General features: G+C 42.1%; 1 protein-coding gene across 1 annotated transcript; it reads right to left on the reverse strand.

Moving 5' to 3' along the window:
* Positions 1 to 7,380, reverse strand: IL12A (interleukin 12A). The gene is made up of 7 exons (XM_015066004.3): positions 6,960 to 7,380; positions 6,163 to 6,317; positions 2,708 to 2,821; positions 2,330 to 2,371; positions 2,213 to 2,254; positions 1,966 to 2,109; positions 1 to 218 (listed from the first exon to the last, which is right to left on the reverse strand). Exons 1-7 carry the CDS (start codon positions 6,973 to 6,975, stop codon positions 63 to 65), a joined length of 669 nt encoding a protein of 222 aa, XP_014921490.3. The 5' UTR covers positions 6,976 to 7,380; the 3' UTR covers positions 1 to 62.
* Positions 7,381 to 15,125: the final 7,745 nt, after the last annotated feature.

The following is a 15,125-nucleotide window of genomic DNA, read 5'->3' on the forward strand; positions in this document are numbered from 1 at the left end:
TTTTTTTTTTTGGTTCACATTTCTGTAAAAGTGGCTTTAAGGTTGGGAGAAACTTCAGCTTTTTAGGAAGAATTCAGATAGCTCATCATTCTATTGATGGTCACTGCACGAATTCTGAAAGCATGAAGAAGTATGCAGAGCTTGATTTTAGTTTTATAAAAATCCGGTTCTTCCAGGGAGGAGTTCTGTGGCACAGTCACACTGTTGACATTCAGGGCCTAGGAGAATAAATATTAAGGATGACATATATGGTATCCCAAAATTAAAACGTTCATCCGTAAAAATGGGTGAAGCCAATACATGTCTCAGAGCCTGCAACCCACTCACTCATTACATCTCCTAAACCCGACCCAAATCTACTCCCATCCAGATGGCCAGGCAGAACCTGAGAGAAGAAATACTCATTATCCAAGCACATGGATCTTCAGTGTGCTCTGAAAAGACCCTTAAAGCTATTTAGAAAATCATCAGTGGGAGTTGCATTTTAGAAGGAACAATTCTGTTAAGATGACATCTGCTACAATATCTAATTAATTTTTATATGTTCTACTAAGAAGCTAAGTCCTTTTTAGAACAGAGAGGTGACGGATTGCTATTGATCGGAACTCCATGAGTAACAGACTTGTTTGGTGCACTCATTTGTGACAGATAAATAAACCTGGCAATGGATCTCTCAGTTTTAGCCTGTTAATTTGCTAACACAATGCAAGATCTTATACTGGCACAATGATCAATGCTTTCACTTATTCCCTGCAAAAAGCCTAAGAGAAAGGCGGGGTGGGTAAAGTCATCCCATTTTACAAGGAAAAATACTGAGCCCCCAAGTTGTGAATGGTTTGTGCATGGCTGGCTGATTCCCGGGAGAATGGATTCCAGTGCCCAGATCACCTGACTCCGAGACCTGAAAATGAAATATCATCTACAACTCTCTAGATGGTAACGTTCTTTGATACCTGCATGAAGTTCACTGCCTTTCCAACAGTAATTTGGCACAAAGAAGGAAAGAAAGGAGAATAAATTCTTTTTCAGACAATGATTTCTGACATCATACTTCTTTTTATCCCATGCCCTGGTCACCAAGATAGTCACACGGCTTTTGCTTAGGTGAATATTGCTATGTTTTGTATTAGCATCACATGCTATGATGATTCAGAAAATTACAAAGCAAGCTCTTGTCTCTGAGTAACATTGTGGATATTAGGGGATAGGTCATTCTTTTTATTTAATGCACATTTTAGTTCAAAATGGGTCATACCCAGGCATCAGCCTCAGTTGTTTTCTCTGACAATTATATGCAGTTACGCATGTTGGCCTCTCAATGCACATCATGGAGCTTTTTAAAAAAATTTTTTTTTTAATGTTTATTTTTTGAGAGAGAGGGAGAGACAGAGTGTGAGCAGGAAAGGGGCAGAGAGAGAGGGAGACACAGAATTCAAAGCAGGCTCCAGGCTCTGAGCTGTCAGCACAGAGCCCAATATGGGGCTCAAACCCAAGAACCATGAGATCATGACCTGAGCTGAAGTTGGAACGCTCAATTGACTAAGTCACCCAGGTGCCCTCATCATGGAGCCTTTTGAGTGACAGGATAAGTGTAGTGGAATCCCTTTGATGGGGGTTTAAATCCTGGCTCTGCCACTTATAAGCCATGTGGACAAGTGGCTAACTCTAAGCTTTGGTTTCCTCCTTCGTACATACCCCCTGTGGTGGTTGTGGAGACAACATAAGAAAATATATGAAAACATCTGCAAAGAGCCTGGTATATACCATGTCATCAAGTGGGAGTTTGCTTTTCTTACGGTGACCTGCTCACCACTGGCCTTTGTCAAGAGGCTCTGCATGGTATATGGAAGGGCAATTTCAGGCCACTCCCAATCCAAGAAGGGGAGATTTTACACTTCATCAGGGACCATGACTAGCTGTCTCAGCATGAAGAAGGTGCTCTTACTGGTAGTATGAAGGTCTTACCTGTAACAGCTCATCAATAGCTGTCAGCATGTTTTGATCCAGAAAGATCTGCCTTTTAGGATCCATTAACAGCTTTGCATTCATGGCCTTGAACTCCACCTGGTACATCTTCAAGTCCTCATAGATACTGCTAAGGCACAGGGTCTAAGTGATATGACAAAACGGGAAGGAACCATTGAGATGAGCTAAAAGTGTCTGCCTCCCCGCCACCATTGCATTTGAGGAAGGAAAGAGTTTTGTATCTTACCGTCATAAAAGAGGTCTTTCTGGAGGCCAGGCAACTCCCATTCTAGAAGAAAAGATAATGAGACATCAGTGATATGAATTCATCATATGAGCTAAAACCTTTGATTTTCTGACTTACAGTTATCAGAGAGATCTCTCTGGAAGCCAGGCAACTCTCATTCTAGAGGAAAAAAAACATATCAAAGATATTAATTCTCAATATACATTTTCCTTACTTTTCTTCTCAAACATATCTTTTTATTGTGGTAAAAAACATATAAAATTTGCCACCTTAACTATTCTTAAGTGTAAAGTTTAATAGTGTTAAATATATTCACATTGTTGTAGAAAACGTATTTGTTTTATATATACATTTTTCAAGTCCAACTTCTGAAGTGGGACCTGTTAAAGTCTCACGATGATGGAGACCTGAAACATGCACATTTTTAGAAGAAGATGAGGTTTGATGCACAGCTCTTCACTGTATTACATACTTTGAGAAGAAAATCAACAATACCATGGTTAATTCCAGTGGTAAGCAGGCCTCCACTGTGCTGGTTTTATCTTTTGTGATATCTTCATGATCAATCTCTTCGGAAGTGCAGGAGTAAAATTCTAGAGTTTGTCTGGCCTGTAAAAAACAAACAGTAACCCGGTTTATAATATTAATAAGGCACCTGGATTCCTATGAGGCTGGCACCCCACGGTGCCAGCAAGGTGAGAGCTGGCTGTCCTTGCCATCTATCTCTTTGACCTGCAGGAAATTTGGGATCTTCTTAAGACAAAAGAAAACCAGATATTTACATTCTCCCTCCCTCCCTCCTCTCTCCCTTCGCTTAGGACATGTTTCTCTGGATGATGTGTTTTTCCATTATGTAAACACTATAAATCATTTCAACAGGCTGTGCTAATCAGCATCCACACCACGCTGTGACACTTGCTTCTGGTGAAAACAGTTTTTGTTTTTTTCCTTTTGCCAAAGGACCTGTGTTCTATGAACATCCTTTTCAAGTATAACTTGTAAAGGCGGAACTGGTGAGGTCACAACTTGAGGGATATAACGAACATGTAACCCTAAAGACAAGCGGAGATTTAATTTGCGGTACATACACACACACAAACGCACAGATGTCACCCTACAAGCATGTTGGAAAGCACTGTTGAATGTAACTATGAAACTTATCTAAGAAGTCAGTAAATCTGGTTGAAGATTGACATCATTTTTCCATTCATCAAGCCTCACGTGTGCAAGTAGAGTCCTCCCTCTTATCGGTGCCTTTGCTTCCTTGGTTTCCGTTACCTGCCTGCCAGCAACCATGGTCCGGAAGCAGACGATCTTCCGATACACGGTCAAAAGGTTAATAGTAGCCTAACACTGTGTCACAGTGCCCGTCATTCACTTCGCTTCATCTCATCACATGGGCATTTTATCATCTCACCTCATCATAAGAAGGGTGAGTACAGTACAGTAAGAGATTTAGAGAGAGACCACATTCACGTAACTTATTATAATACATTGTAATTGTTCTATTTTATTATTAGCTATTATTGTTAATCTCTTATCATAGTTATGTGTGTAGAGGAAAAAACATAGTATAGGGTTCGGTGTGGTCTGCAGTTTCAGACATCCACTGGGGGGTCTTGGAACATATCCCCCTTGGATAAGGGGGTACTTACTGTACTAAGGAACATGACAAAGAAGAGGACTGTGTTATGTTATGCCCCCTTAGGATCCCAAGTTCAGCTGCAGAGACAGCAAAGCGCCCAATGATTAGGAGTCATGTCAGCAGGTGAGAAGTGCTGAGAAGGGTATGAAGGCTTCACCAGTGATGGGACATCTGCATTAAGTGGATTAGAAGACTGACAGGCAAAGGAGAGAGAATTTCAGGCAGAGGGAACTGCATGAACCATCATCAAGGCTTGAGATACAGAACATGTTGCCCCATCCCCCCAGGTCCCTATCCATTTCCCAACCCCTGGAACCTGAGAATATGTTACACGGTCAAGGGGAATTAAGGTTGGTGATGAAATGAAGGTTGCTAATCAGCTGACCTTAAATAGGGAGGTTATCTTGGATTATCTGGGTGAGTCCAATGGAATTGCTGCGTTGTTATAAATGGAAGGAAGCAGGAGAGTCAACGTCAGAGTAATGGAGCACGAGGACAACTCAACTGGCCATTACTGGTTTTGAAGATGGAAGGAAGCCATACACCAAGGAATGTGGGCTGCCTTTAGAAGCTGGAAAAGGCAAGAGAATGGAACGGACTCTCTCCTGGAGTCTCCAGAAAGGGACACACACAGCTCTGCTCACACCTGGATTTTAGCCCATTTCAGATTTCTGAACTCCAGAGCCGTAAGATAATTAATGTGTGTTACCACTTAGTCTGTGGTAATCTGTTATAGCAGCAACAGGCGACTATACACCGTTCCTGGAGGTATTCACACAGACGTGGGCAGCCACTCTCCCGAGCAGGCTGTAAAGCATTAGATTTGGAAATACAGGCCCTCTGTTGTAGTTCTTCAGAGATTTTCAAGAGAAGCTGGAAATTTGGAGTCTTATATGGAAGGTCCACTTTTTCAATGGCATCAAACTCAAAATCAAAACCAAATACAAAAGCTACAGGCCAAACTCTACAAATCCATGGGCTGTGAATCGCATGCACTTGCCACCTCTTTCCTCTGCGGTAGCCAGCTCGTGTGTTCTATCAAACTGGACAAAGGAATGATATTAAAAAATATCAGATTGAGTTCTGCAATCTTTTGACCTTTGGCGCTGTCCTGGGGAGTAGAAGAGTTAGCTTTTTCACCTAAAGCATCTACTGAAATTGCAGCTTCTAAATTTTATCCACAGTGAAACTTTCTTCAGGAATTAAAGCACTTTTCTCTGCCGTTTTCATCTGCCGAGTTGCCTTTTTAATTAAGATCGACTGAACTGTGAGGAGCAACTGGCAGCACATTGTGAAAGATTAGAAGAGGAAAAGAATTAAGGCCTTGTGGCATTGACCTCGTTTTAAGATATTCATAAAACAAGAAATTCAGGCAAGATTTACTAGAGAACAGGAAGGCAAAAGGACCACTTTTAAAACATCAGCCTTGGGTTGCTTCAGCAAAAGCTGTAGGTATTGAAGCACTTTTGAAAGGAAAATAATTTTTTTTGCATTAAAATATGAAACCTAAGAAATGAATGAAGCTGTCAATAATATTAGATAAGTTTCTCCCTCGAAAATGAAGGCAGGGGCGCCTGGGTGGCTCAGTCGGTTAAGTGTCCGACTTTGGATCAGGTCATGATCTCTCCGTTCCCGAGTTCAAGCCCTGCTCTGGGCTCTGGGCTGACAGCTCCGAGCCTGAAGCTTGCTTCAGATTCTGTGTCTTCCTCTCTCTCTCTCTGCCCCTCCCTCGCTCACACTCTGTCTCCCTCTCACTCAAGAATAAATAAACATAAAAAAAAAATTTTTTTTAAAAAGCCAGAAAATTGAAGGCTGGACGTGCACTGTCACAGGCCCCCCTGAAATGTTGCTCAGACAACAAACTGGGTCACTACACTGGAAGCTGGCGAGCAGTGTGAGGGGCAAGCCTAATTCATCTTTGTAGCCCCTAGAGCACAGAGGCTGCACCTAATAATGGTTTCCTGGATTGATAGGTGTGTCAGAGAAACAGTGTGGGCTTGACACAATTCCATCTCTGTTGGCAGGCTACAGGGAACACTGTAAATATCCACTTTCCTCTGTGTAGACACAGCCAAAATGAATGCCATTATAATTTATTACCACTCTTGCTTTCTCTGGAGACACAATTTCATTGAGACTCTTTAGCTAATAGTTGGGCCCTTTATAAAGTTCCCTCTCCCCTTCTTGACAGCTCCTGATTAAAGTCCACAATTTCTTTGCAGTTCTTTCGGGTGACCAGAGGTTCAGAGAAGCCCCCGTCCCTAGAAAGGCTGCAAAGTGGGAACAAGAACACTGGAAAACTCACCTTCTGAAGCGTGTTGCTGATGGCTCGCAGCAGGGTTTGGGAGTGGTTGAGGCACTGGAACATTCCTGGGCTTGGTGTGGGTGTGGGGAGGTTCCTGGCCAAACTGAGGTGGTCCAGGTGGTTTAACAGGACCAGGATGGTTACAAGGAGGAGGCCTGGAAACCAAGCGAGGAGCAGACTGAGCTGGTCAGCTTGGTTTGGCCTGCCTCTACCTTCCACCCATCTCCACCTATCCACATCTTACCAGCTTCCACCTCCCTCCCCCATCTCCAGTCTTCCTTCCTCACCTGAGAGAGGAATCAAGTTCTTGGAAAGTAGTGCTCTATTCTGGGGCTAGAAGCCAACTCCCTGTGAAGGCCCCCTGTTGAGCTCCGACAAAGGTGTTGGATTCATAGCTCACACAGAAAAGGCCTCTATTTCACTAGTAGGGAAACTGAGGCCAGGCAGTGAAATGACTGGCCCAGACTCCTAACCTACTGTTTGGAAACAGAGGGGTGACAAAGCCTCACTTTGAAGCTGGCTGGGATCTGCCCTTTTCTAACTGTAGCTGAGGGACCGTGAGGGAGAAACGCAGCGCATGGAGACTCAGTTTCAAATCTGTAAAGTGGGCAGATAAGGAGACAATATCCTATTTAGTGCATTGTAAGCACGCAGTCACGCTGTTTTTTCACCTTTGCACGAGGCTGCTGACAGCCTGCCAGTCTCCCCCACAGCGGGTGCCAAGTTTCTGCCTCCTCTTCCCTGGCTGCCGCCCTCCCCACCCCAGCGATGAGTCTTCAGTCGGGCTGGTTACTCACCACGCGGCGGGCACATGCTGAGCGGGCACTGGGCGGACACTGGGCTGGAGCTGGATCCGGACGGTGGACGCAGCAGGTGAGGGCGATGGTGGGAAGCCGACCCAGGGGATCACATTTTTATAATTGTCCCGAGGCGCGGCAGGACTTTCCCGGGACTCTGGTCTCTTGCTTGCTTTCTCTCTCTGTCTCTCTCTACATCAGCTTCTCGGTGACACGCGGAGTTCGGCCCGCGGGGTTTGCGGCGCTTTCGAATTAACTCCACGGGTGCCCGGCCGCAGGCGTTCAGGGGACGGCCCCGCCGCCTCCGGCTGGCCCAAAGCGAAAGCGAAATTCATGCAGAGTCGTGGCGCAGGGTCCCCGGGCAAGCCCGATCACTTGCGGGTCTCGGACGCCCCCGCCGCCAACCCTCCAGCTCTCGTCCCGCCGCCCTGCAGCGCCCCCTCCCGACCGAGCGCCTGTTGGTGCCACTCAGTTTCCATCTATACCCAGGATGTTCCCTGATGGTGACATCCCACCTAGTCCTGAAAGGGCTTGAGCAAATCATTCATTCATCATTCAGCACTCAACATTTATTCATTCAGATGGTCCACAGCGTGCCAGGTTGACGTTGTGCTAGGCTTGGGATACCCACTGCTGAACAGGTCCTATACTAAAATCTGACTCAGTGTATTTTATTCATGGGTACTATCTTAAATTTTTTTTTAATGCTTATTTATTTTTGAGACAGGGCGAGAGACAGATTGCGAGTGGCAGAGGGGCAGAGAGAAAGAGAGAGAGGGCGACACAGAATCCAACTCAGGCTCCAGGCGGGGAACGGTCAGCACAGAGCCCAACCAGGGCTGGAACTCATGCACTGCAAGATCATGACCTGAGCTGAAGTCGGACACTTAAGGACTGAGCCATCCAGGCACCCCAGGGGTACTATTGTAAATATGGAAAGGGATGAAACAAGACTGGCTATGCAATAACTACTGTCATAGAGAATCCAGTCTTTTACAGTGTCCAGGAAAGAACCGTTACAGTTTAGTGGGGCGGATGCACAGGGTCTTGGAAGAAGCCCAGAGGGAGGGCACCTCAGCAGGACAAGGAGTGTGAGGAGGGAGCAAAGGTTCCCAGGAGCAGGGGCCCCCAACATGCTCCTAGAGACATTAGACAGTTCCCAGTGGAAGGGGATGCAGGTTCTATGTAGGGGGAACAGTGATCAGAAGCACAGTCAGGGAGGGTACAGAGATGGGGATCTGGGGATCCTGCTGTCAGAGTGTGAGGTTGGAGAGGGCAAAGAGCCTGTGCTATGAGGGTAGTAGATGCCATGCTAAGGAGCATCTGCTCCGAGAGTAGTGGGGAGCCTTCAAAGGTTTTAGGCAGGAGACATGGTTACATGTGAAGGCATGATGTGAAGATTCCCTCCGGCAGTAGTATGAAGGGTGGATCCCAGGAGTCAGGGGTAATCTCGTAGAGTAGCTGGGAGGGTGTGGCCAAGGCCTCAATCATAATGGGAAGGAGCGGGTGGTCAGGAGATATTCTCAGGGTGCTGAGTGACTCCTCAGGTGTGATGGACAGGAAGGTGCTGCGGATGGTGGAATGGAGGCTGTTCTAGGTCCTGGGCAGGGGTTACGGTGAGAAGGGAGTGCGTTTGGAGGAGACAGTGAGAAGTTCCATTTTGGATGTACTGGGTTTGAGGTTCCTGTGGGGCTTTTCAGTTCACTCATTTCTACCACAAGTATTAGTCACCCTGGGTATGTATAAAAGGGAGGGGTTGTGTTTGGTTACCTACTCAGAGCTTCTGATGTGTCTGACTGTACTCAAGCCCCAGGACTCCATGACAGAGCTACCAGTGCCCACTTTTGTGCAGATGCACCAATCTTGCATAGGGAAAAGCCTTTGGGGATACAAGAAAGAAGAGTAGGTGCTTCCTCTTTCTCTCCTCTGGGTCCCCATTGAAGTCAGGATGGATGAGGTCACTGCAAGTCTTGAGATGTTGCCGTAAACATCTGACAACCTCTACTGAAGATGGAGTGTTGAAGCCAATTAGGAGAAAGCTGTGTTAGCCCCTGGTCTGATTCAAACTCTGTCAGTTGTTAGCATCAGTCCCCCAAAAGTGGATCATCTATCTGCTCAAGGGTGATGAGGCACCCACTATAGGGACTTTTAGATGTGTGTAAAATGAGAGCAATAGTTGATCTCTAAGACTCCTTCCAATGTTGCTGTCTGTGAATTCCCCCATGGGGATGGAGACCAGCGTGTTGTCAAAAACGATTGCATCTAGCAGATTGTATGAAGCAAGTGACAGGTGCAGAGCTGTGTTGTTGCTATAGGGCTTTAGGATGGAATTAAATTCACTTAGAGTCAGCATGAAGTCAAGTTTGTTACAACTGAGCTATGTCTCCCCTGGAAAGGCTGTCTCCTATGGAAAAGTGATTTCTGTGGCACAGATAAGCACAGGACCCGTCTGCTTAGAATAGGTTCTTGACCACCAGGCACAATTTCTAACCTATACTTTTGTGAAACAGTTCTCTGATGTGCTGCATATACTATCGCCAAGATAAAATGAAAACTTTCTTCTGGATAACATTGCTTTTTTTTAAGACACTGTCTTTGCCCATAATCATTACTACAGAAAGTCTACCATTTACTGGAAGTCTTTGGCCAATGTTATAAGGCAAGAAAAAGAAATGAGGGACTTGAAAATTGGAAAGGAAAAGACAAAATTGTCATTATTGACAGTTGATATTTTAAAAAGGCAACAGAAACAATATACCATTATAACTAATTAGAGAAGTCAGCAACTTCACTGGATGCAAATATAAACTTTTAAAAATCAACTACATTTCTGGAATTAAAATTAAAAACAAAAGAGCACTGGGTGATGTATGGAATTGTTGAATCCCTATATTGTACCTGAAATGAATATAACACTGTATGTTAACTATACTGGGATTAAAATTTTAAAAAACCAACTACATTTCTCTACATCTGCAACAATGAATTAGAAAGTATAATAAAAACAATATACCAGATAATAAATAAATAATAATACAAAGAAGATATCTTTCACAGTAGCAGCCAAACTAAAGTAACTGCCTGTAAACTGAGAGGCAGCACAGTGGTTAAGAGTATGAACTATAAACTCTTTGAATGTAGACTCTGTTACTTACTTGCTGTGAGTTCTTGAGCAATCACTTATTTCTTTGGGCTCAGTTTCCTCATTTGGAAAATGATGATAATAAAAGATTACAGGGCTGTTTTGATTATTACATGAGTTAGTGTAAGTATAGAATAGTCTTTAGGAAAAAAATTAGAAGTCTAATCAAGAACATAGAGTTATTTAATTTAAATGGAAACACATTCCATACCCTTGGGTGGAAGATTGTAATATATGAAGAGTCTCGTCAAATTAATTCACATATTCAATGCAATCCCAATGCAAATTACAAATAATTTTCTGATGAACTTAATAATAAGCCTATTCTAAAATGTATATATAAGAATAAAAATCCATGAAGCTTTTTACAAAGCTAAACTTGTAAAGGAGTAATAAAGAATGGGAGTAGCCCTAGATGTAAGGACATTGTCAAAACGTTAGTAATAAAATACGTGTGTGTCAAAAGAACAGCCAAATAGACCATTGAAACAAAATAGATAAATTAGAGACACAAATATTTGTATGTATTAGTATTTAGGATAAGATTTAGATGGCACCCAGGTCAGTGAGTAAAGCATAGATTGTTTAGTAGAAAATGTTCACTATATGGTGAAATAAAAAACTGGACTCCAACCTAAAACAGCATACACGGGTAAATCCACATGAAAGTGGATTAAAGACTAAACATGAAAAATAAAATTATTATAGTACTAGATGAAAATGTAAGAGGTTATCTTTGTCGCTCAAGAACGGCAAGGACTTCTTAAAAATATCAAAGCCCCAAGCCATAAGGCAAAATACTGATGAATTTGATTACATAAAAATTAAGAATTTCTGTAGTATGAATTCCTGTTAACCATGGATGGTTAACAGTTGACTTATTGGGAGAAGATATTTTGCAATGTCCAATAAGAGAGTATATCAGGAATTCCTGCAAGTCAACAAGAAAAAGACAGCAACCCCAGTGGAAATTGGCAAAGCTTATGAACAGATGATTTACAGAGAAGAAACTCCTAAGGCTAACCGGCATAACGCGATACTCAGATATATTATGATCAGAAAAATACAAATTAAAAAAAGAATGAGGTATCACTTCATACCTATTAGATTGATAAAAATTAGAACATTGGATACTGACAAATGGTAGGGGGAAAAATGTAGGATTCCAGAATATGTTATGTAATGCAAGAATACTGCATTATAGTACATAGCTATATGTGTCATCTGGCTTGGTCAGATTAAATCTATGCACACCTGATGGTTTAGTGTTCTACCTTGGGTGTATATCCCAAAAAGATTTTTATGCAGGTCCATAAAGGAACATGTATGAGGATGTTCGGCAAGTCATTCTTTGTAGTGGTGGAGAGCTGGAAGTAATCTGGGTGGGATCAGGTTCTGGATAACTCTAAATTAGAATTTTTCCCTAATACATCTCACAGGAAAAATTACCCATCTTTTCTGGCCAAGACAGTTAGACGGGAAGACATCTAAGCCCAACTGTTTGTTACCATACACCTCTGTTTATTTGGTGACCTACCACATAGGAAATTTATAGGGTCTGATAACACTGATCTCAGAGTAAGGAGAAGGAAACTGGGACAGGAAAACACTGGGCATATTTGTACTTCGAAAAGGGAAGGATTGAATCAGTTTTCTGTTCCCAAATGCCACCTTTTGGCAGTAGACCAAAGTTTTTTATTTAGATTTCCAAAGAAACCGCAGGTGAAAACGGTAGCCCAGACCATTTCTGATATCCTACAATTTCATTTCCTCTGTTGTTTTTACAGCATGAAATGTCCCAGTGTTTCTCTCCTAAATGACACAAAGTTACCCAATGTCAAGGAACTGCAAAGAATCTAGAACACATTCTGTGTATTTATCTCACTGGTAGTGATAAATACCCTCTTAACGAATACAGAACAGTTTTGACTTGTTTCTCTCTAGAGCTGAATACTAATGTTCTCACATCCAATAAATATCTATATAAAAAATTAAGCAAGGGCGCGCCTGCGTGGCTCAGTCGCTTAAGCATCCAGCTCTTGATTTTGGCTCAGGTTTGGCTTACGGTTTGTGGCTTCAAGCCCCGCATCTGGCTCTGTGCTGACAGCGTGGAGCCTGCTTGGGATTCTGTCTCCCTCTCTCTCTGCCCCTCCCTGCTCACTCTCTACCTCTCTCAAAAGAAATAAAAATAAACTTAAAAAAAAAATAAGCGAATGTATTCTCATAAAACAATTGAAAATGATCTATTTTGTATTTAGAGTTGAACCTATTTCATGCAACATATTAGGGCCTCCATCTGATAAACAGCTTTCCACAAGTGATTTCATTTTTCTTGGGATCATCTCAACCAAAAGTTGAGGGGACCGCCAAACAACAAACTCACTAAATTCTACACAAAGTTCCAGCAGACTCTTCAAATTAATTGGAATTAAAATCTTAGTTAAGTTGCTCAGGGACATTTTTTTAAAAACATTGATTTCTTTTTGAAAGGCCATGCCCAAAATGTAGTAGATTGATATTTGTGAGCCCTGTATACGAATTATGCAGCTATTCATGTTGGTCTTTTCTCTTTCTGGAAAAAAAAATATTTTTCAAATTGAAGCCATTGCCCTTTACATAAATATGTTTCCCTTGAAATAATAAGAAAAAAACACCATTGTGAAAATAATGCATAAGGGGCAGAAAACACCTTTCGGAAAGATCCTCTTTGCTTCCAGGTGGCAGCTAAGTAGGCACAGCTGTTTTCAGAATATTGAGGCTTTGGTGTGGATGCAATAATCGTGTGGCTCCAGCTATTAAAACAGTTTTATGAAACAGGGAAGCTTGGTACTTTTTCCAACTGTGTTAGGGGATTTTGTACCCAAATATTACTCTGGCTAAGAGTGATTTGGGAAGGGTGAGTTTACTGGTTACTGGTAGGCAATTTTATGTTGTCATTTCATTTAATCTTTATTTATTTATTTTTAAATTTTATTTTTTAATGTTTATTTATTTTTGAGAGGAGGGAGGGGCGCAGAGAGAAGGGGACAGAGGATCTGAAGCAGGCTCCATGCTGACAGCAGAGAGCCCGATGCAAGGCTTGAACTCGTGAACTGTGAGATCATGACCTGATCCAAATTCAGATGCTTGACTGACTGAGCCAACCAGGTGGCCCTCATTTCATTTAATTTTTATAACTATCCTATGAGCTTGATACCATTGCTATCGCCCCTGTACAGATGAGGAAAGTGGGCTTTTGTGAAGTTAAATAACTTTCCTAACATAGTGGGGCTGGGATTTGAACCCAGGATATATTTGCTAGTCTTTTAGAATATAATGGGGTGATAGGGATGGCTGAGGGTAGTAGGAAGGGAGTGTCAATTAATACGACCTTTTTGGAAAGTGCTTTTGGAGTACTTAACAAAAGACTTTATAAATGTCATATATTTTGACCAAACAGTTACATTTCTGAGGCTGTAGTTCAGGACATTGATAAGAGATTTGGACAACGATCATGTATGAGAGTGTTCCCTGCAACAGTACTTATAGGAGTTGATAATATAGGTTGAAAACAGTTGTCCATAATAGGCACATAATATAAATTATGACAAAGACATAGTTGGAACATTATGTATCTGTTGCTAATAATATTAAAAACATGCTGGGAAAAGATTCAGAATTTGTTGTCAGGTGAAAAGATATAAGACTATGCATGTATAATATGATAATTATGTTTAAAATGGAAGGAAACCCAACAAAATTTCAACAGTGACTATCACTGGAGAATGGCTTATTGAGTAATTTTATTTTCTACCTTATTGCTTTTCAATATTGAAACATTTTTCTGCAATGAGTACGAATTACTTTTATAACCAGAAGAAAATGTTACTATTAACTTCGTTTAAACTAAAGAACAGTGGGGCGCCTGGGTGGCTCAGTTGGTTAAGCGGCCGACTTCGGCTTAGGTCATGATCTCGAGGTTTGTGAGTTCGAGCCCCGCGTCGGGCTCAGTGCTGACAGCCTGGAGCCTGTTTCGGAATCTGTGTCTCCCTCTCTCTGACCCTCCGCCGTTCATGCTCTGTCTCTCTCTGTCTCAAAAATAAATAAATGTTAAAAAAAAAATTTTTTTTTAAATAAAATAAAAAAATAAACTAAAGAACAGTAAATTAATTAACATCGCAATTTCCATTGTCAGCAAATCGCCTTTCCTCCTGAAGTTAATTTTCTAATGTTTATTTATTTACTTTGAGAAAGAGAGAGCACTCACACAAGTGGAGGAGGGGCAGAGAGAGGGAGAGAGAGAATCCCAAGCAGCCTCCGTGCTGTCAGTGAAGAGCCCAATGTGGGGATCGATCTCACAAACCGAGAGATCATGACCTGAGCCAAGATCAAGAGTCAGATACTTAACCGACTGAGTCAACCAGCCACCCCTCCTGAAGTTAATGTTTTAAAAGATTTCTTTTGTTCTTCATCTTATTTGTTTTCTGTGTGATTTCTAAAATATCACTGTAGAAGAAATCATCATCTCAGGCAGACATCTTAGGGCAGAGTAAAGCCCTGGGTTTACTCAAAACTGTATCCTAAATTCTGTCTGTCAGTGCTCTCCTTTGTTAAATTCCCTGGGCATCCCCAGCAGATGAGAAGACACCCAAAGGCAAGACTCAGGGAACTGTCGTCAAAGAGCTTCAGAATTAGAGATCAGGGCAGAATGTATCCCCCGAAACTGTTGCTAATCAAAATAATAGAACACCTACAAAGCAAAGGTACTTTTAGAGAAAATTTGTCTTTTGTTTATCCAGCAAATATTTGTAGACCACCTTCCGTGTTAAAGATCCTGTGTTAGATGGCTTGGGGAAAATTAGTATAAATCAGCTGTGATGAGCCCATGTTGCTGCCTGAGTTTTTATCAAGATGACAGAGGGAACAGAATTTCTCAGTTTAGTTAGGAAGCTGACAAAAGGAGTTTTCACATCTGTTTACAGTTAGGAGGTATAGTAAGACTTCTAAAATGAACCTAAGGGAAGTTTAAGTATCTCCCAGGTAGT

The sequence above is a fragment of the Acinonyx jubatus genome, chromosome C2, assembly GCF_027475565.1.
Source record: "Acinonyx jubatus isolate Ajub_Pintada_27869175 chromosome C2, VMU_Ajub_asm_v1.0, whole genome shotgun sequence".
NCBI classification, from domain to species: domain Eukaryota; kingdom Metazoa; phylum Chordata; class Mammalia; order Carnivora; family Felidae; genus Acinonyx; species Acinonyx jubatus.

Excerpts from the sequence above, each read along its gene's own strand:
- IL12A (XM_015066004.3), bottom strand. Across the intron at positions 2,822-6,162 it reads TCAGCAACACGCTTCAGAAG|GCCAGACAAACTCTAGAATT; the intron begins GTGAGTTTTCCA and ends TGTTTTTTACAG. Across the intron at positions 2,372-2,707 it reads TACCACTGGAATTAACCATG|AATGAGAGTTGCCTGGCTTC; the intron begins GTATTGTTGATT and ends TTTTTCCTCTAG.